Source organism: Denticeps clupeoides, chromosome 18 (genome assembly GCF_900700375.1).
Source record: "Denticeps clupeoides chromosome 18, fDenClu1.1, whole genome shotgun sequence".
Lineage (NCBI taxonomy): Eukaryota > Metazoa > Chordata > Actinopteri > Clupeiformes > Denticipitidae > Denticeps > Denticeps clupeoides.
This window is the reverse complement of record NC_041724.1, coordinates 12748029-12769598: the sequence shown is the minus strand read 5'-3', so window position 1 is coordinate 12769598 and position 21570 is coordinate 12748029. Positions and strand designations below refer to the sequence as shown.

The 21570-nt window shown below is 40.9% G+C and overlaps 2 protein-coding genes across 7 annotated transcripts; both read right to left on the bottom strand.

Moving 5' to 3' along the window:
• Positions 1-5461: 5461 nt before the first annotated feature.
• On the bottom strand, positions 5462-11433 carry LOC114768194 (uncharacterized). Of its 3 annotated transcripts, XM_028960355.1 has the most exons (6): positions 11293-11433; positions 9390-9704; positions 9168-9194; positions 8607-8720; positions 7717-7803; positions 5462-7626 (listed from the first exon to the last, which is right to left on the bottom strand). In XM_028960355.1, the coding sequence occupies exons 1-6, from the start codon at positions 11411-11413 to the stop codon at positions 7445-7447; spliced, it is 846 nt and encodes a 281-aa protein (XP_028816188.1). In that variant the 5' UTR covers positions 11414-11433; the 3' UTR covers positions 5462-7444. The 3 variants fall into 3 exon arrangements, with proteins under 3 accessions (XP_028816188.1, XP_028816189.1, XP_028816190.1); XM_028960356.1 differs by lacking the exon at positions 9168-9194; XM_028960357.1 differs by lacking the exons at positions 8607-8720; positions 9168-9194.
• Positions 11434-14229: 2796 nt separating this feature from the next.
• LOC114768366 (uncharacterized) lies at positions 14230-19866 on the bottom strand. 4 transcript variants are annotated; one of them, XM_028960593.1, is made up of 7 exons: positions 19689-19866; positions 16851-17162; positions 16130-16363; positions 15977-16015; positions 15164-15229; positions 14617-14717; positions 14230-14546 (listed from the first exon to the last, which is right to left on the bottom strand). In XM_028960593.1, exons 1-7 carry the CDS (start codon positions 19768-19770, stop codon positions 14490-14492), a joined length of 891 nt encoding a protein of 296 aa, XP_028816426.1. In that variant the 5' UTR covers positions 19771-19866; the 3' UTR covers positions 14230-14489. The 4 variants fall into 4 exon arrangements, with proteins under 4 accessions (XP_028816426.1, XP_028816427.1, XP_028816428.1 ...); XM_028960594.1 differs by having other exon boundaries at positions 15164-15226; XM_028960595.1 differs by lacking the exon at positions 15164-15229.
• Between the last annotated feature and the right edge of the window lie 1704 nt (positions 19867-21570).

Genomic DNA, 21570 nt, shown 5'->3' with positions numbered 1-21570 from the left:
TCTTTCTGGTTATATTCAGTTCGGACCTACTAGAGTTTTGCCTACACACTATGTGCCAACATTGAGGAAAAAAAGCAGCTATGCCACTAGACCACAGCCCTGGGGTCTCATTTATAGAACTTTGCATTGAAAAAATAGAATGTCAGCTTATGAAAATGTGTGCACACACACATACCTGCACGGAATATACAATGGGTACAGATTTCCTCATTAATGTACACACAGTACCCCATACTGACAGAATAATACAGAATTGTTGACATTTTTGCAGGTTTATTGAGAAAGAAAAACTGAAATATCACATGGTCCTAAGTATTCAGACCCTTTGCTCAGTATTTAGTAGAAGCACCTTTTTGATCGTATACATCCATGAATCTTTTTAAGAAAGATTTTTCACAACTGGATCCTCTGCCATTCCTCCTTGCAGATCCCCTCCAGTTCTGGCAGGTTGGATGGTAAACGTTGGTGGACCATGTGGTGTTGGAGAAGAGAATAGAGTGTGTAGAAAAAACTCTTTCTCCCTCCACACAAAGCACTGTATTCAACCACTCCAATTTGATGTTACCTGGCAGAAAGAGGCATGGCACAACAGAGGTTAAAAATGAACAGTTTCTAATTTATTAACACCGGTAAATAATTATTGTAGTTACATGTGAATATTAAAAAGGTACCAAGGTTACAGAGAAAGTAAAAATGAGAAGAAAGAGTAAAGAGGGAGAAGAGAAAGAGAGGGGGAGAGAAAGTCTCAGAAGCCTTCCGGCTTCCGAGGGAAACCCCCCTGAGCAAGAACCTCAGAGGTCCCCTTTTCCACATGTGAGCAGACTTTTATACCCCTGGCCTACAGGAAGTTGTCACTGGCCTACAGGAAGTTGTCACTGGCCTACAGGAAGTTGTCACTGACCAATCAGAACCTGTTGTTTCTGATGTCACGCCCCCGGTGCCTCCCATTTGGTGAAGACAAAGAGGGTGGGCGGTCCTGACGGCTGATACTTCACACGTTGACGTCGGACAAAAGGCATGTAAAAACCGGGGTGTCGAATCTTCACCCACAACCGTCGACACAGGAATGTCACACTTCCCCCTGCAGACATCTGTTATGCAAGGCAAAAGCAGGCTCCCGCGATGTCCATTCTTACAATAACAAAAAACCAGAGTAATGTCCAAAAACAGTCAACAGATGCACCACTCCGTGTGCTGAACAAAGGGAAAAGGATGGGGTTCCACTCGACCCTCGGGCTGGCGTTGAGATCGTCCGGGGAGTCCTCACTCATGATCTTTCCTGTATGAGATTCCAGTCAGACTTGTGACTCTCTGCCGGGTTCTTGGACGTAAACACATACACACGCACACTGCACAGACACAAAGGGATAAAATGTGGCGTTGGAGAAGCGCTCTGTAGACTTTGGATCACGTGGATCTTTTATGGTGAGGTGGATCTATCCGTGCCGAGAGTGCCTTGGGAGGGAACGTGTTGAGGAACCTACGACTCGGAACTGTGAAAGCAATTGGGACTTACCAGGACACCCGCGGCTACACACGACACGACACGCAGACACAGACGTACAGTCTAATACTCCGGGCAAGGTGAGCATGTCGGGGGGGCGGAGCCAGCACGGACGTGACCAGTCCGGAGCACTCTGGAGAAGGTTATAGTCCAGGATATCCCTGTACTTGGCCACGGTCATCTTTCCCTCAATTGCAACCAGTCGTCTTGTCCCTGCAGCTGCAAAACACCCCACAGCATGATGCTGCGACCATCATGCTTCGTTGTTGGGACTGTATTGGACAGGTGATGAGCAGTGACTTGTTTTGCACACATACCGCTTAGATTTAAGGCCAAAAAGTTTTTTCTTGGTCTCATTAGACCAGAGAAACTTATTTCTCACCCTTCTGGAGTCCTTCCTGTGTTTTATAGCAAACTCCATGCAGGCTCTAGGAAGGGTTTGCCCCAAATGTCTTCCATTTAAGGATTATGGAGGCCACTGTGCGTTTAGGAACCTTAAGTGCAGCAGAATTTTTTGTAACCTTGGCCAGATCTGTGCCTTGCCACAATTCGGTTTCTGAGCTCTTCAGACAGTCACTTTGACCTCATGATTCTCAGTTGCTCTGACCTGCATTGTGAGCTGTAAGGTCATATATAGACGGGGTGTGGCCTTCCTAATCAAGTCCAATTAATATAAACAAACACAACTGGACTCAAATGAAGGTGTAGAACCATCTCAAAGACGATCAGAAGAAACTGACAGCACCTGACTTAAATAAATGAGTGTCATAGCAAAGGGTCTGAATACTCAGAACCATGTGATATTCCAGTTTTTCTTTGTTAATAAATCTGCAAAAATGTCAACATTTTTGTCAATATGGGGTGCTGTGTGTACATTATAAACTTTTTATCAAATGGATGCAATATAACAAAGAGTATATATAACAAAGTCTGAATGCTTTCCCACTGTATAAGTCGCACTCTACATGGGATTGTTCACACGTAGATTTGCCACATATTCCGCCCTCTACTTTCCGTCCACCATACATGCTAAACGCAAATCACCTCATGAATAAGTGATTAAAAAGTTTGTATTGAATATATCATAAAAAAAAAAAGATTTGCAGCACATCAAAAAGCGTGTCTGCTACCGGAGGCGGTGAGGGCACATCGGGGCTGGCACTTCTGGAAACTCTCATAATTCGGCCCACTTTTGTGGAGTGGCATAGTAACTGGCCACCTGATGCATCTAAACATCTCCATCTGCATTTCAATGAATACATCAAAATTACACAATGTTCTTATTATCTTACCAAGAAGCCAGCCATTGTGCGTCTGCCCTGTTGAACCAGGCCATCATGCAACCATGTTTGTCAGGAATGTTAATTTGAAATTAGAAAGTGAAATTAGAAATTGAAGTGATTGTCATTGTGGTACACTGCAGCACAGCACACAGTGACACAACAAAATGTGTCCTCTGCTTTTAACCATCACCCTTGGTGAGCAGTGGGCAGCCATGACAGGTGCCCGGGGAGCAGCGTGTGAGGACGGTGCTTTGCTCAGTGGCACCTTGGTGGCTCAGGATTCGAACCGGCAACCTTCTGATTACAGAGCCATTTCCTTAACCACTAGGTTAGTAGACATCATAGATTAAGAGTGTAGATTAGGTTAAGATTTAAATGATATATTTTACTTATATATTCACTATTATACAGTGGGTTGCAAAAGTATTCTGCCCCCTTGAACTTTTTCACATTTTGTCCCATTACAGCCACATACATGAATCTATCTATTTATTGGAATTCCACGTGAAAGACCAATGCAAAGTGGTGTACACTTGAGAAGTGGAACGAATATCATACATGATTCCAAATGTTTTTTTTTTTTATATATATAAATGACTAAAAAAAAAGTGGGGTGTGCGTAATTATTCAGCCCCCTTTGGTCTGAGTGCAGTCAGTTGCCCATAGACATTGCCTGATGAGTGCTAATGACGACCTCAGAGGTTGTTTAAGAGAACATTGGGAGCAACAAAACCATGAAGTCCAAAGAACAGAGATCTACAGCTCATGTGGGGGGATTTGTCCATAGGACAAAACCACTGCATAGCACTGCACAAAGTTGGCCTTTCTGGAAGAGTGGCAAGAAGAAAGCCATTGTTAAAAGAAAACCATAAGAAGTCCCATTTGCAGTTTGCCACAAGCCATGTGGCGGACACAGCAAACATGTGGAAGAAGGTGCTCTGGTCAGATGAGATCAAAATCAAATAAAAATTTTGGCTAAAATGCAAAACGCTATGTGTGATGGAAAACTAACACCACACATCACTCTGAACACATCATCTCCATTGTCAAATATGGTGGTGGCAGCATCATGCTCTGGGGGTGCTTCTCTTCAGCAGGGACAGGGAAGCTGGTCAGAGTTGATGGGAAGATGGATGGAGCCAAATACAGGGCAATCTATGAAGAAAACCTCTTGGAGTCTGCAAAAGACTTGAGACTGGGGCGGACGTTCACCTTCCAGCAGGACAATGACCCTAAACATAAAGCCAGGGCAACAATGGACTGGTTCAAAATAAAACATATCCATGTGTTAGAATGGACCAGTCAAAGTCCAGGTCTAAATCCAATCGAGAATATGTGGCAGGATCTGAAACCTGCTGTTCACAAACGCTGTCCATCTAATCTGACTGAGCTGGAGTTGTTTTGCAAAGAAGAAATGGTTAGAAAGGTGGTTCTACAAAGTACTGACTCACTTTTCAGTTATTTATTTGTAAAAAAACTTTGGAATCATGCATGATTTTCGTCTGCATGATCTCTCAAGTGTACACCACTTTGTATTGGTCTTTCATGTGGAAGTGGGCTGAATTCTTTTGCAACCAATTGTTTGTAAATATGTGACTGAAAAAGTGAAATTAAATATTCTGTGTATTACTAGCACAATGAACTTTTTATTGTTAGAGTTATACGTCGTTCCAAAATTTATAAACTAGAGAAGAAAGACACGAAGCAGTTGAGTTCTTTTTTACCTTCAAGGAGAGCGATCAGAGACGCGCATTACATCATGCCTCCAACAGCTCTGCGGTATCAGTCGCATCTTCTCTTTTTATTTAGTACAGGGCGGTACATTTACCATAGGGTCACGTGCTTATAATTCTTGCACGTAGGCTTGTTTCTTGGTAGACGCTCCATCACAAGGTCATGCTCGCTGGCTTCTTGCTTCTCAGCAGTTGCAGGCCTCCTCTTATCAAGTCATGGTCATTCTGTCCTTCAAACAGTCCTTCTCACCCAAGAGACTAATGATTCACATAGTTTGCATATTCCAAAGATTAATACAGTTTAATACATGTGAGATATATATGTAAAAAAGGTAATTGCATGATAACTTATATACACTTTCCAACAATTATATATGTACTAATGCCACTCACGTTTTTGCTCACTGTCTTCACCCACGGTCACATTTTTTTATGCAGTGGGGCAGTGGTGGCCTAGCAGTTAAGGAAGCGGCCCCGTATGCAGGAGGTTGCCGGTTCGAATCCTGATCCGCCAAGGTGCCACTGAGGTGCCACTGAGCAAAGCACCGTCCCCACACACTGCTCCCCGGGGCCTGTCATGGCTGCCCACTGCTCACTCAGGGTGATGGGATAAATGCAGAGGACAAATTTCACTGTGTGCACCGTGTGCTGTGCTGCTGTGTATCACATGTGACAATCACTTCACTTTACACTTTACACTTTATTTTTTTTACATAAATGAAACTCCTGGTTTATTTGCATGGTCGTGGTCACAGTTACAATTTTTCACTCCTGATATGTACAGAGCTGTTGCACGTGTTGTAATCCATATTCTACACATTATGTTGCCATTTATTATATGTTGTGTCATTGTTGTATCATATGTTGTATCACATTTGCAAATTTAAATATCGTATTTAAACATTAATTGTCCCCACTGTGAAGAAGCATGAAAGCAAGCATGACGTTATTTACATTTTATTTTGTGACAATAAGGAAAATAAAGGAAAAAATGAAACAATTGTACAAATGCTGTGTTCAATTGTGAACTGGTAATATATTTGGCATGGTTAGACAAATCTAAATGGGTCAAAAATGATCAAAAGTGGAGAGTAAAGGACATTTATTTTAGTGTGGTCTGCCCTGTTAACACGCAAGACTTGCTTACATATACATTTACATTTACAGCATTTATCAGACGCCCTTATCCAGAGCGACTTACAATCAGTATTTACAGGGACAGACCCCCTGGAGCAACTCAGGGTTAGGTGTCTTGCTCAGAGACACAATGGTAGTAAGTGGGATTCGAACCCGGGTCTTCTGGTTCATAGGCGAGTGTGTTACCCACTAGGCTACTACCACCCAGTTGAAAGGTTATTGCCACTTCCCTATCTCAACCTCCAGTTTTACAGCCATGTACATTAATATTTATTAGACATTTATTCATATTTTTAATTTAAAAAGCTATACCCTTGAACCAAAAAATTTAAACTTATAGTTTTTGAATTGAAATGTTTAATGTATTATTGCAGGTTTTCTGTGATGCACACATGAAAAAAAGACAGATTATGTATTCTCTCTCTCTCTTTCTCTTGCTCAATAAATGTTCTTTTTCTGTTTGTTCATTCCTGTCACCATAGTGTGTCATGGGTCATGAGCTTTAAATGGAATTGTGACTCGTTGGTAGATCTTGATGCAGTAAAGCCAGGAGCAGCATCACTTGTTTACAGGCCATCGCTTGTTCCAGCAGTTTATGTACAGGTGCACTTCACAAAATCACAATCACAAAAACATCAAGGCACGTAATGCATTTAAAAAATACATTACAGACAATAATAATTTTGCATCATTTGTATAAAAAGTGTAATTTCTATTGCCATTTAAAGATGTCACTTGTGAGATAAATGCTACAAAACAGCCCAAGAAGCATTTTAATGTGTGAAGGAAAAAAGGACTCATGTCCAAAACATGCATCATCTATCTTGTTACAGAGATATTTACTGACGTTACCATGGTACCCATCTGGCATTGTCTCACCATGTCTTGTGATACTACCATGTAGCTGAAGAGGTGATAGTGAGTAACTGTAGCATAAAGTCTGAAACCCTGTTAATCAGAGTTTAAACTTTACTTTACTTTTTTACTTTACTTAGCAGACGCTTTTATTTAAAGCGACTTACACGAGGAAGACACCAGCAATTCCCTTTCGGTTTCCATGAATTGTGAGTTACAAAACATAGAGCCCTGGTACAGGCCTAACTTGCCAAGAAAAAGAACATGCTAGGGAATTGTTTTGTGTGTGTGTGTGTGTGTGTGTGTATGTGTGTGTGCGCGTGTGTGTGTGTATGTTAGACTCTTTTGAAATGCTTTTTAGTTTTCAAATGTTTCTGTCTTGAGAGTCACTGGAGCAGGGGGACGCTTTTAACCAGTCTCCTAAAGCAATGCTAACTAAACCAGTTCCAACAACGCAAGAGTGGGCGTGTCTGTATCTCAGGTGAAACTGACCCCCAACAACAGCAACAACAACAATGGCGAAACTAATGCAGTACCTTAGCGACCCACACAAGCACCCTTACGATCTAAACAAGCGAATCCGATACAGAGTCGAAGGTAAATCATTCAACTCTACAGAGAACCACACGAGAATGATTACCGCTGCGTCCGCTCTGGATGGCAAAGACTCACAATCTTTAATGTTCTTAAACTGAGGTTGTTTGAAGCAGGTCTATGCCGTCCTTCATACGAGTCTGCAGCTCGCTGCAATTTATGTCACTGAGCAAAATAATATTTTAAGATTTAATACAGAATCAAGCCTACAAAAACAACACATGCCCTTAACCATAAAAAACGGAGAAAAAAAAAACAGTTAAAGCTGTGCAATGTGTTCATCACATTGTGCAAAGTATTGTGGGATTCTGAGTGTCATTTTTGGGAAAATTGCTTCCTCAGTGAACATGAATGTCAGAGTAGACGCATTCCACCTTCTCCGGAGGGGAGCAAACAGCCGGCCCTGGAGCAGAAGAAACTTTCACCTCCCCGTATTCCACCTTCTCCTCCTCTCTTCTGTTTTTTTTTGGTCGTGGTGACCTGTTCATCACAGACACCTCAGCGTACTCCACCTCTGCTCCTAGTGACAGAAACAGAGCATCTTCACACAGTGTTCATCACATACAAATTTTCAATTATAAATGTGCATTTCTCAAATATTTATTCTAACCTGATGTGTTGCCGTGGTTACTGATACTTTTCTTTCCCACTATGACACCAGCATATACTACATCCTGACAGTTTTCTTCTGCATCCCCTTCAGTAGACAAAAAAAAGGAAATAAATACATTTACATCTTCAGCTACATTTACACTTACGGCATTGATCAGAGACTCTTATCCACAGCGAATTACAAACAGTTACAGGGACAGTCCCCCTGGAGTCACTCAGGGTTAAGTGTCATGCTCTGGAACACTATGGTCTGGGTGGGTTCATTGGCGGGTCTGCTACATACTGTAAATCTAACGCAAACTATGTTCCATATACAAGGGGACCCAAAAAGGAGGAACACAAAAAAAGGGAAGTGGATATAAGAGCTGATTGCCTTGGATCACCAGTAGGTTTATTTCAATGATTATATTGTACAAGCTTCCTTGTGACCAACAGAACTACATGTTGATTATTTACAGTATTTCTGTTATATTTACCAGTACTTATGTTATTAAATGGTGTCGGTTTATGCATGCATCGCTTTAATCTTAGACACACCCACAAGCTATGTGCTGGAAACAAACTTTAATGAAGCATGTTTCATGAATGGGTTTCTCTCTACATGAATGTTAATTCCAGTAATGGCATCATCATGAGCGGCTTCATTAGATTCTCATTTATATAAACGTTTCATCACTGTATAAAAATGTTTATGGCATCTTCAAAACTGGTCACACCCGTCCCCTTTCGTATTGGGATGGACTAACAGTCCAATGCTAATTATCCCATTGATTACTGAATTCCAAAAGCTAAAGGTGTTAAGATAGACTCCAAAAGACATGGTTAGACTTTAAATTTGCATTTGGTTTGTTGTCTTGACTGCAGCTGCGCTGTATTTGTCACTCGTACCTGCTTTGTCTTGGATGTTTCGCTTTCTGAACTTGAAGAACATTGCTACTGACAAAGCCAGACATACCAGGATGACCACCAGGGCAATGGATGCAGCTTGGAGAGCACTTATGCCTAAAAAACACACCACTGGGTATGAACGTAAGAAACACAGATCGTTTTGATTTTAAACTTCACAGCCAGATCATCAGTCATTTGTAACCTTTAGGTGACCCGGCCCGGAAGCATGACTTTCCCATCATCTGCTTATTAAACATGTCTAACCCTGACCCTTACATTCTCAGTTCATGAACCCATCTTCAAGTGGAGGTTGCTGTAGCTAGGAGGATTTGTGGGCTTAAAGGGAACCAACTTTTTGGTCCACTCCCATCATGCATTGTGACAACTTTTGACCTTTTGACTACTTTTAAGTACGGCAAAAGCAAAAAAGACAACTTGTTCAGTTCACAAGCGTCAACATTAGAAATGGTAGCCATCCATGAAGTGCAATGCTAACTGAATCATGGCTTGATGATCTGATGGGGTTATCACATTTAAATGCACTGTTAGCAGCACCATTACCTGATTGGTTTGAGCCTGCTGGATGGGCTGAGGGATGAATGGATGAATGGGTAGATAAATAGACATTATTTTAAAAAGTAACACATCTTTGAATTACAAAATAAAACAATGTAGCCGTGTTAATTTAGTTGAGTGCATTAAATTGCTTTAGGTCTGATCTACATGTATATCTGATGTAAAGCATCTTTACAGTTACAGTTTATAAAAGATTTGAGAATTTACCTTCGATTTGCAAATGTATGTTTTTTTCCTTAAGACTTTCCCCATTTTCGTTATAGACTTTAACTCTGTATGATCCAGAGTCGCTTGTCTCTGCAGGGTTGATAATCAGGGTCCAGTTAAGAAGAACAAACTCCCATCTTGGGGGGAGGTCCAATACTTCGCCTTTTTTTTTTTTTACTTTAAATCTTTCCAGAGTTCCTTCATGAAAACTCAGCTCCTGTTGTTCAGCATGTATGCGCAGTTCCAGATACAAAGGCTGTCCGGCTTCTCCAGAACATGTAGAGTCCGTATCAGCATGACAGAAAAAATCCAAACCTGAAAATGAAAAAGGTTTTCACACAGAAAGAGGTTTTGTGAATAAAATTTTTCTTGAGTGTACTGTTTATTAGTACACCATATTGTCATTATTTATTGCTCTGAAATGACTGCGCTCTAATGCACTCAACTAACATGCATCCTTCCATTTCTTGTGCTACACAATATTACAGTTATAATATTGAAAAATATACCAGACTCACTCATAGATTCATTCTTTGTTATTAGGTGCTTCTGTATTAAATTCAATTATTTGTTCATTAGCCTGGGTAATTAGATTAGATTTTTACACTAGGTTTTTTATCAGGGAGCATATAAATTGTGTGGCTAAAGCCTACTTCAGACTACGTAAATAATTTTTAAAAAAATGAATCCTCAATTTATGCCATGCTAAATGTCTCGTTGAGTCGCCAACAAGCTCCTGCCGATGATAGAGCAGAACAGGATGACAGTAAGAGGCACTCTCTGTGTCTTTGTTATAGAGTGTAACATGTGAAGTGAAGTGATTGTCACATGTGATGTACAGCACACGGTGCACACAGTGAAATTTATCCTCTGCATTTAACCCATCACCCTGAGTGAACAGTGGGCAGCCATGACAGGCACCTCAGTGGCACCATGGGATTCGAACCGGCAACCTTCTGATTACAGGGCCACTTCCTTAACCGCTAGGCCACCACTGCCACCCTCATCACCCTAGATTGGACTCGAACCCTCAATCCCTGGTTTAGGAGGCCAGTGCCTTATCCATTAGGCCACTAGGGCTTACATAGTATAATGTGGTAGTAGTATGGGTGGCAGTAATAGTAGGTAGGTAGTAGTAAGGGTGGTAGTAGCCTAGTGGGTAAGACACTTGCCAGAAATGCCAGATAAATGACAGAAATGTAAAAAGCAAAACCATCAAATATTTGATAACTTGAAAGCATGTTGTAAATCGCTCAGGATAAGGGCGTCTGCCATAAACGTAAATGATCCAGAGTTGCTTGTCCCGGCAGGATTATTAATCAGGGTGTGGTTATGAAGAACAAACTGCCATCTCATTTTTTTATTATTATTTTAAATTCCTTCTTTAAAATTAAGTTCCTGTTCTTTAGCATGTACATTCAAGCAGCAAATTACAAATGACAGAAAGTGGCAGGATCTCCAACTCTCTGTACAAAAGACGAACCATACTGCCTCTGTGCCGATCCATTTCTCTCATAGCTCATTCGTCCGTCTGTAAAAGTCCTCTTTAGTGAGTGGGTTGCATCATATCTTGGGTCACTTCTCATATTTCTTTCCCGACGGGGTCAGTGGGGGGGTGGAAGATCATGCAGAGCATGACATCCAACTACTCAGACCTTAGTCAATGGCCAAATAATCCTTTTTTTTTTCTTCGGTCAGCGGAAGACAAAGAAACATTTAACACATTTTCGAGATGTTCAGAGATGTCCTCCTGCCTACCCCAGCTGTACAGCTGTATAAACCTTCTGCTTCTGCTCTCTGTTTGAATTGGTAACATTAATATAATTCTCTTTTGACGCTCGCTCAGTCTAACACCAGATGTCATTCTGAAAGATATCATAATCAAGAAGAAACAGCAGCTTACCAAGGGCATTCCTGGACAATATCATCAGCAGCACAAGTATCATCTGCATGCTGTTCCACAGCTCTGTCAAGACAAACGAAAGACTTATCACAAGAACAGCGTCTATGTGGACCTCAGTCATGTGTGGCGGCTGCTGTTGAAACTGCGTTTCCCGTTCTGTCATTTGCAGAAGTCGTTGCGAGGATAATGAATCAGCACTTACTTTCTGAGGAAAAAAGTGAACTGCTGAATTCACTTAGAATTTGTATGTTAAACTTATAGAAACGTATTTAGCCCTAAATCATGTACAGTGTGCCTCAATGAGCTTTGACAGGCACAGTGTTGACACCCCCACACTTTCTGCACACAAGGAATAACTCCACAAAAAAATGGGACCACAAGACAGCTGTAACTGCTTTCATATGCCAGTATTCTTTTTATCTATCATAAATTGATGAAAGTAATATATTATTAGATATCTTGTTAATATATTTAGGAGTTTCTAAACTGAACATGTTTCCTCCTGAATGTTAAAAGTCTACAAAAGGTTTCCAGTACTTGTAGTAAAAGCCACACTCGCCTATGAACCAGAAGACCCAGGTTCAAATCCCACTTACTTCCTTTGTGTCCCTGAGCAAGACACTTAACCCTGACTGTCTCCAGGGGGGGGACTGTCCCTGTAACTACTGATTGTAAGTCGCTCTGGATAAGGGAGTCTGATAAATTCTGTAAATGTAAATGTAAACATACTTGTTGCCAAAGCGGTGACGTGTCAGGTAAGGAAACGGACCTGTAATCACAAGGTTGTCGGTTCAAATCCTGAACCGACATAGTGCCACTGAGCAAGGCACCGTCCCCACACACTGCTCCCCAGGCGCCTGTCATGGCTGCCCACTGCTCACCAAGGGTGATGGTTAAAAGCAGAGGACACATTTCATTCTGTCACTGTGTGTTGTGCTGCAGTGTTTAACAATGTAAATACACCATATCGAACCATAATGCTTTCACAGCGAGTAGGTGATTAATGAAAGTAGATCACCCTGCTTAGACCTATGTAATAAAGCTGTAGGGAAAATTTGCTTCCCTTTAACCTTAAAAAAGACAAATAGAAATATTAGGGTTCCTTTTTCAAAGAGAACTTGCCTCTGCTCACTCTGCAGGAACCTTTTGGAATAACCATATTACAGTATTTTTTTTATTGGTTTGGTACTATTTTCATAACTAAAGTGTGCATTTTCAAATCTCTTAGTACAAAACTCACATTTGATCACATTTGTAACACCACTAGTCATTCTTTCAAATCTGATGTCATGATTTCATTGTATTTGCACATATTTTCATTCCACTTAATCATTGTTTCAGAACACATGATCATTGTGATATATTTTGAGAACATTTGCTTTAATCACCCAAACAAAACAGTAAGATCTTTTTTCAATTTAGAACTTTTACCAGTCATTTCATTCAGGTTTGTAAGATGAGTCACCTGTGGCCGCCTGCACTCCTACAGTAAACTAATTCCGCTTTGCACAAGGTGCAAACAACCTTAGTCTTGTCAAGGTTTCCATTGGGAAGCTTTTTAAAAATAAATTTTCCCTGAAGCAAACCCGGCAGCTTCATAGCTGCATCCATGTTACCACGTCACGTTTGATGTGGTAATTTCACAGTTCAAAGATTTGTTCTCGCCCCCTACAGTACAATTCAGCTAGGTATACAACCACGCTAAAATATCAAGGTGAAAGTCATCATAGTTTGCGTAGTATAGACCCAGCTCCCAACCCAACTTTGTGAATAGATTAATGGCGATATTTTTTTTTTATCGCCCGATAAGAGTCTCACGTTAACGCCGATAACGGCCCACACAACACAAAAGGGAGAGAAAAAACAAATAATTTACATGAGCAAAATATATTTTTATTTTTATCACTTTCACACAATTATTCAAGCCGGTGATTAACATTGGGCCATACATTTTCATCAACATCACAGTGGATGTCTTTGTTGTTCAGGCACCATGGGAAAAATCCCGCCATCGCTAAAGGTAAAAGGAAAAAATTCATCTGGACTCTTCTCCATCTTGGCCCCTCGGTGAACTCCCTCTCGAGGTCAGAACAGCTCAGTCACTGAGCACCTTCAAACGACAGCTCAAGACCTTCCTCTTGTTAACTTGTAACATTTTTCTTATTGCCGAACTTGTGTACAGAATCTACAACAGAGTGAATAAAAAGATTGTATTCATAGTAGGGGTCCTAGTGAACCGGAATTGATCTCTGCTAAACCTATTTATAGGTTATGGAACATTTTTTAATTCATAGATGTAAATATAGTAACAAAAAAAATAAAATCCTCTTTTTGGCAGATTTCAAATATTACCTTGGTACTATTACTGGTTCTTCCAACCGGAAGGCTATAAAAACAGGACCGGCATCCTGTACACCGTCCGCAGGCACTAGTCACTCTGGTCAGTCTCTGGCACGCCCCGCTGGAAAAATCCGCCGGCCTCCTCGTCTCGCTTAACGCCGGGAGCACCCGAACTGCGCGACCGGTCCCCTAGACCCCACGGTAGATTTCGAAGGCCATCGAGGTCCAGCCGCACGGATTCTTAATCTGAGTTCTGCCTAAACCATGCCATGCCATCTGCCATCCATCTACAATGAGGGGAGACTTTGTGGAGAATTTGGTTTAGAAGCATTTTACATCTAGTAACAAATATTTTACAATCATCTAGTGTAGCTGAGAACACTTCCTAATTAATATCCTAATTAATGATCCTAATTAATATATTTATGTTTGCTATAGAAAGAACAAAAGCACAGTTTGTGTCACAATGAAATGTGTCCTCTGCTTTTAACCATCACCCTTGGTTGGGCAGCCATGACAGGTACCCAGGGAGCAGTGTGTGGGGATGGTGCTTTGCTCAGTGGCACCTCATTGGTGAGGTGAGGTCTGATAAGTACATTGTGACAGAAATCATCAAACAACAAATGCACAGAGAGAACGGATGCAGGTACAGGGTGGAAATCAACATTTATTTACACCAACATAAAACAGAAGGGGTTGATGCCCCAAAAAGCCAGATGCAGGTTCTCTTACACACTGAGGTGAAAACAAGGTGGGCTAAGAAACCAGGCAAGTAATGAAAGTAACTAAAAGCTACATAAAAATCTGATTGATGACCTTAGCGCAAAAAAATTTAAAATCCCAAACATTTGGCACAGTTAGCTTTCATCACTGGTTCCTGAAGCGGTGTGTGACCTGCATTTCCTGACTATTGTCTGTATGTGAAACAAAACACAAGTTAGAATTTTCTCTATTTTACAAAACCCCAAAAAAGGACGTTCTGACCTGGGATCTGTTGTTCCTGGTGTAGAGATAATAGAATCCAACCCAGAGTGATGTGAGAACGATGATCTCAGCAAGCCACACTGTGATGAACACTAATAAACCTGAACAAAAAAGATGCTTCATTTAACTTACACAATTTGAACAAAGGACAAAGAGCAAACTATTGGATATTTCTGTAATTATTGTAAATTGATGAAAACTCTTTATTGCGGTTGCAATACACCATACTAGTCACAAGTACCAGCAAAAAACTGGCCATCAACCCAACCTTTCACATACACAAACATTACATATGAGGAGGTAGACAGGTCAAGAAGAGAGGGGATATGGAAAAACAGAATCACATGGGGAGAGAGGAGGAGAAAACAGTCCCTAGACTGTGCTCCAATATGGAGCACATAGTAAAAGCTGTAAAAAAACTCTCAATGAATGAGACAGTATACAAGATGAAGGAGCAAGCAGGAAAACAGGGAAGGGGGTTAGAGAGAAAAGATGCATCCGCCGAGAGCAAGCGAAGATTATTAGTAACAAAAATAATGCCCTTCACCACAGCTCTGATGGTGTTGGTCAGGTTCATTCATATCTGTGTCCTGGTTGTAAGTGCCACTCACTGCTGGACAAAAAGTTATGATTTTCAGAACCTTTGTATAATAATAATATATTTTCTTAATAATAAATACATAATCACTTCACTTTATCTTATCTTGTGTGAATCTGAAATGAAATGGTTTCATGTTATTGTTTATACTTGTACCGGTACATTTCTGCATCTGAATAGAAACTGTAGATGGGGAACACGTATCTATCGATATATTAACCCTTTTGTTGAATCAATATAGTTTAGATCTTGCCTCTAAGGTCCAGCTTTAAGCTCATAACTTTCAGAAGCAACACATGCTCATTACAAACTCTGTATGTTCCAGAGTGGCTCGTCTCTGCAGGGTTGATTATCAGGGTTCATCGCTCAGGTAGCTGAAGTGCTTTGCGTAATTTGTCTTTACATTTACCACTTAATTTACCATTAAAGGTGCCTGTTATTCAGCATTTATATTCAGTGGCGATTATATGTACAGTATACACACATACACACACACACACACACACACACACACACACACACACACACACACACACACACACACACATATATATATATATATATATATATATATATATATATATATATATATATATATATGCGCATATATATAATCCATGTCCACAACCACAAACTACAGAAAGTCATAGAGACTCATTCCTTTCTCATCAAATTCAAATTTATAGATCATATTTGCAACTATACGTTCAGTTTTGTTTCGCTTTTTGGTGCCACTGTTGTTCTTGTTGCCACAGTTTGTACCTGTTTGAGGTGGACACGTTGACTGAGGGGTTGATGGTCCTGAATTTGGACAGAAAGAGATTGGCACTCTGAGGTATTGCAGCAGTAATAAAATGTAGAAAAAACCATAACCCCTATACTGCAGAAGAATGAATAAAGAGAAGAATCACTCACTTCTACATGGATTCAGGTCTTGAGTTTTGTTGACGCTGCTGACGTTATTGGTGACAGTGCAGGTTAGAGCTCCTGTCGCTTCCTCCTTCAATATGACATCAGTTCCACCTTCACCCAGTGGTGTCCCGTCCAGGGTCCAGCTGTACTGAGGACTGTCCCCACTGGAGGAACAGGTCACCCTCCTCTCACTAGAGGGTAAGCAGGCGATGTTCAGAGTCACAGAGGATACAGGAGCTGTAGAGGGATTCATCATGAAATCAAAAGTCTTCAAAGGTTTGTATAATCCAAATTAACTTCTTTCGTGGAAATAAAAATTATTTATTTAGCAGAAGGACAATCCCAGCCAAATGGTGCAGAGGAAAGGAAAAACGTTTATTGAGAACCTCTGCTGCGCAGCAGGAAGACTCTGACTAAGGTACACACATGTATTTATATCTCACCCTACCCTCTTTCTGTGGCCAGCTTGCAGAGCTGGGACCAAACCCTAATAAGCAGGTTTTTCCATCCTGTGGTTTTTACCAAAGCAGAAGATTAAGCTGACCTTCCAAAAGCACAAACTGATCCCTACAAATACTAAATCAAAATACACCTTTGTATGAAAAAGCACAGAAAAAGAATTTGTCATTATAGTCTAATAAAATCCTGCAAGCATATGAAACATTATAATTTTCCATTAGAACGTCATTATTAAATCAGAACTTTCAAAAACAACATAATTTACCTTCAATAAAAAGATGTAAGCAGTTTATCCCCACCACTTTCCCGTATTCATCATGGCTCTCAGTTCTGTATGTTCCTGTATCTTTCCTCTCCACAGGGTTAATAATCAGGGTCCAGTTACTAATGATAAACTGCCAATTTGGAGGGAGATTCTGACGTGTGATTATATTTTTCTTTATGTTGAATATTCTTTGAGTCCCTGCTGTAAAACTCAGCTGGGGTTGTTCAACATTTATCAGCTGCAGATAGACCGGGTGTCCAAGGGCGGTGTAACATGTAGTATTTTGTCTTGCGTCGCAAGTAAACATCAGACCTGCAAATAAACCAGACAGAACAACAGGGCGTTAATGTTCTCCAACATGCAGGAGAAGAACATGTTCCTCGGGATGTCAAGAACACATATAAATATGTGTGTGTGTGTGTGTGTGTGTGTGTGTGTGTGTGTGTGTGTATATATATATATATATAATTTCCTTATACACTGTAAGCTCTTACACCCACATCTGTACTCTGTCTCTTCTCCTATTTGTAATGATCCTCCCCACTCCCGGGGCACTGAGTGCAGGCCCCGCTACGTCCCTATTCCCTACACCCGGTTTACACCCTCCTTTAAAGGAGTTCTTGCACTAGTGTTCTGGGTCTAGTCTTGCCAATCTGTTATTGTCACTGTGTGTGGCTGTGAGTGAGAGTGTTGCGGGGCCGCCCGGCAGACCCGGTTTTAAAGGGTTGTCTGTGTGCTGGTAGATTCCTATATATTTATTCGTCCCATATTACAATGAACGGATTTTTGTTGAAGCACCTGCTCCTGGTTCTTCCCCTTCCTTGGTGTGGTGACACCACCACCACCATCATCATCTCCTGCACCTGTCTGCCCCATTCAGGCCCTGCAATAGCACTACCCAGCACTACAACCAAGTATTTGGTTAGGAGCTGTTGGGTGAGCTGAACCTGAGAATCTGTAAACTCTCGTTTTGTGGGGCTTCGACCCATTTTCTTGTTTTTGTAAATCATTGTTGTTGCAAAATATTTTAATTTTTCCCCTTCTTATCAACTATAAGTCAATAGGTGAGCCCTGGGAGCATGGGGGTGGGGGCTCCTAATGAACTAATGATTTAGGCAGAGAGGAGGCAGCAGTATATTGGTCTCAGAGAGGGGACTGGGACCTCCCGGGTCTGTACACTTCGAGTGCATGCATGTGGATGGAGCCACACACAAGCAGTGAGAGTTCCAGGAATAAGGGTAATCGAATAACCGGTGTCCGTGGGCAAATATGTCCGTTCACAGTAAAAACACTAGTAGCAAAATGAACGAGCATGTGGGACACAGCTATTTTTATACGGTCCTTGCAGTAGCCCTCTGGATGTCAAGGGATCTGTGCCCCCTCTACGAATTTGGTGGCCTGGCAGGGGTCATGACTAATATATACTTTTTTTTCCAGATAAAGTGGGGACATTTTTATTGCCCTTCTGGTCTGATCTGCCTTTTTTGGCAACTTCACAATCCAACACCATCTCTCTGGCCACAATATTTCATGAAGTGACATTAACATCATTTATAATCATCGCATCTGAAATTTATGTCCTGGGAATTGAATTAGGTTAACGCATCTGTTTAATAGTGAAGATTTAAGATGGGAAATTCCAGGTCCATGGCATTTTGTGCTTTTGTCTTTCGTGAAGGTCCCCCGCCTGTATCTTTGTCAAGCCACGACACCCCCCAAACACGAGGTGTCAAAAGCCAGCAAATGGCTTGAGGTGTCTCAACGAGAAAGACAAGGCAGAGACAACAAAGGACAAATCCTGATTGGTCCGTGGCAACTTTTGGGAGTCAAATGTATAAACATCTGTAACATTGGATCCATTTTTACATTCAATATTTACATGTAACTGCAATAGTTATCTACTGGTGTTAATAAATTAGAAACTTCTACTGTAACTTCTACTGTGTCGTAGAAGCCTAGTGGTTAACAAACTCGCCCCTGAACCAGAAGACCCAGGTTCAAATCCCACTTACTACCATTGTGTCCCTGAGCAAGACATTTAATCCTAAATTGCTCCAGAGGGACTGTCCCTGTAACTATAGATATTAAGTTGCTCTGGATAAGGGCGTCTGGTAAATGCTGTTAATGTAAATGTATTGTGCCATGCCTCTTTCATGCCAGGTAAAATCAGATTGTGTTTAAATACAGTGCTTGTATCTTTTTTTACAAAAGTAAAATAATTTACAACCATACTGTAATACAAGAATTTGGGACATGGTTTCACGTCATATAAAATAAAGGTGACATCACCTGTGCCCAATCGAGACAGGGTTTAAAAGGCACCACGCAGCCACCAACTGTGAACTCTGTAATGGACCCTGCACTGTTTAGTAGTTCTGATAATCGCCACACGCCTGCGGGTTAGTTTATGTTGTTCCCCTTTTTTGCTTTCACTGTTTTTGCCCATCAAGCCTGGTTTTATTTCTGTTTTAATAAAATCCCATTCCCAGAATCTCCCATCTCTGTGCTTACTTACCTCTTCAGCTCGCCGACGTGACAATCTACTGGTGTTAACAAATTAGAAACTGTTCATTCTTGTAACCTCTATTGTGCCACGCCTCTTTCATGCCAGGTAACATCAGATTGTGTTTAAATACAGTTTAAATACTTTTTTTTTCAAAAGTAAAATCATTTACACCCATACTGTAATACAAGAATTATATGGTTTCACATCATATAAAATAAAGTCTAGAGGTGACAGGATCATGTTGTGTTTATAACTTCAAAAGCTGCCTTAATGGAACTTACAAATACAACATCTCTGATCAAAAAGTGAAATTTTACTAAAAACCATCTTACCATGGGACCTTCCTGTGATCAGCATCAAAACACCAACAACGCTTTTCATATAATTTATCCCCAGTACCATCATCATCATCATCCAAGAACAGCAGAGCAGATAACAGAGTCGAGTTTCTGTCTGCTGATTATTACCAGCAGCGAGTCCACAACTGTTCAGGAAGGAAGAGAAAGTCTGTGAAGTGACCCACTGGTCTGAGGAACAGGAAGCGACATGCACTGCTTATGTCTATTTGAAAAAGGTGGTGTTTCTTGAAGTTAACTCGCTGCCATTGTAATTCACTCATTTTCTTCACTTTTCTGCCAATAGTTTTAACGCTGGGGTTGATTCGTGTAGGTCTGTGCAGGTAGGAAAAAAATCGAGTTGTTACGTTCTTATGTTTGTGATGTTTGTTTGTCTGTGTGTGTTACACCATTTTAGTGAGAGGGAACACGCACCAAATTACTGGCTCCACCCCGGTGCAGTGATTGGCTGTTGTTTTCTTTTAAAGGTGCCCATTTGCAGTGTTCCAGGTCCAACAGGATTTGGGGGTGGCACATAGGAGTCGGTGTGGGGCAGTTTGCCGCAAGAGAGATAGTGAGTGGATCATGGTCTTGTGTGATAATGTACCTCCTTGTAAAATAAACTGCTTTTCAGATATCACTTTTTCTGTTGACCAGCAGTGTTGTAACATGAATAGGTTCCTAGATGGAGATTCCAGCTAATGGCCCAACACTTTTAATTTATGGTCACTTTCTGCTCCTGTGTGAGTGTTTTATTTTATTTATACCCAGGACAAACATATAAGGCTCTACCACGGGGAAGGGGACGAGGAGGGGCAAAGCAACACTCACACGAGGACTCGCACTCCACACACACCACCTGAAGCACAAAACAAGACCAAGACCATTTACCAAATTCAGACCAAGACCACAAACACGAGAAAACCGGAGCACCCGAATCCTTTCACTCGAGTCAGGTTTTCAGTTCAATATGAGAACCTGGAACACTGGTGCAGGAAGACATTTATAGTGCAGGGAATTAAGGGGAAGTGGCCTCAGTGTTCCGGGAGTTTTCATCAGGTGTGCCCACCACTTCATGGGATCCTCTGTGACAGTCTCATATGCACAGATATTGACCATGTTGAGATATATTTCTTTTATATATGCATACTACATGTAAATATGCTATTGCAAGTATGGGCTTATGAGATATTTGTTTTCATCTATATTTTTAGGTTTGTCTATACAGATCAATATGTGTATTTGTGCTAGACGAAACATTTCAGTAAAGTAATTCACACAATATAATGCATTTCTCCATATAATGCATTTCTCCGTTCTATCTCCTGTCCTGGAGAACTCATTACAAAAACCCCTGCCTGTTACATTTTTTGCGCTGACGCTTGCCATTTGGCTAGTCTGGCGTCATGTCCCCCGTTTTGTCCCCTGTCCCCTGTATTGTTAAAGAGTTTTCTTTTGACCTTGTACTCGGTTTACTGTTTTTGGGTACCACAGTAGTATAGATCCATTTCTGCAAATCTCACCCTGGGCGCCGGCATCTATTAACTTATTAACCATTTTGTTGAATTTGTTTTAGTCTTCAGCTAATCTTCAGTTGCAGATTAGGTTACACAAACAATTTAGAATATTATGCTGAATATTAAATACATTGGTTGTTCATTTGTGTTGCAGTGTCCAGTCGCAACCTGAGATCCTCAGCTGTGGGTCTGTTCTGCAATCCTGGCCAAAAGAGGTAGGTTCCTTATTCTCTTTTAAATCCTTTTCATAACCATTTAATAAAATACTAGTTATTCAGTACAAAATCTTTTGTATGAAACGCCATGTCACTATTAAAAATGCCACTGTGAGGTAAATTCATATTGCATTTAAGTTACATTAT

Bases quoted from the DNA above. Each gene is read 5' to 3' on its own strand.
- LOC114768194 (XM_028960355.1), bottom strand. From the start codon at position 11,413: ATGACTGAGGTCCACATAGACGCTGTTCTTGTGATAAGTCTTTCGTTT. The intron at 7,804-8,606 runs GTACGAGTGACA...TGTCTACTGAAG, and splicing joins AAACATCCAAGACAAAGCAG to GGGATGCAGAAGAAAACTGT. The intron at 7,627-7,716 runs GTTAGAATAAAT...TTCTGTCACTAG, and splicing joins TAACCACGGCAACACATCAG to GAGCAGAGGTGGAGTACGCT.
- LOC114768366 (XM_028960593.1), bottom strand. From the start codon at position 19,770: ATGATGATGATGATGGTACTGGGGATAAATTATATGAAAAGCGTTGTT. The intron at 16,016-16,129 runs GTGAGTGATTCT...GTCCAAATTCAG, and splicing joins AGACCTGAATCCATGTAGAA to GACCATCAACCCCTCAGTCA. The intron at 14,718-15,163 runs GTGAAGGGCATT...TTTTTTGTTCAG, and splicing joins CCAACACCATCAGAGCTGTG to GTTTATTAGTGTTCATCACA.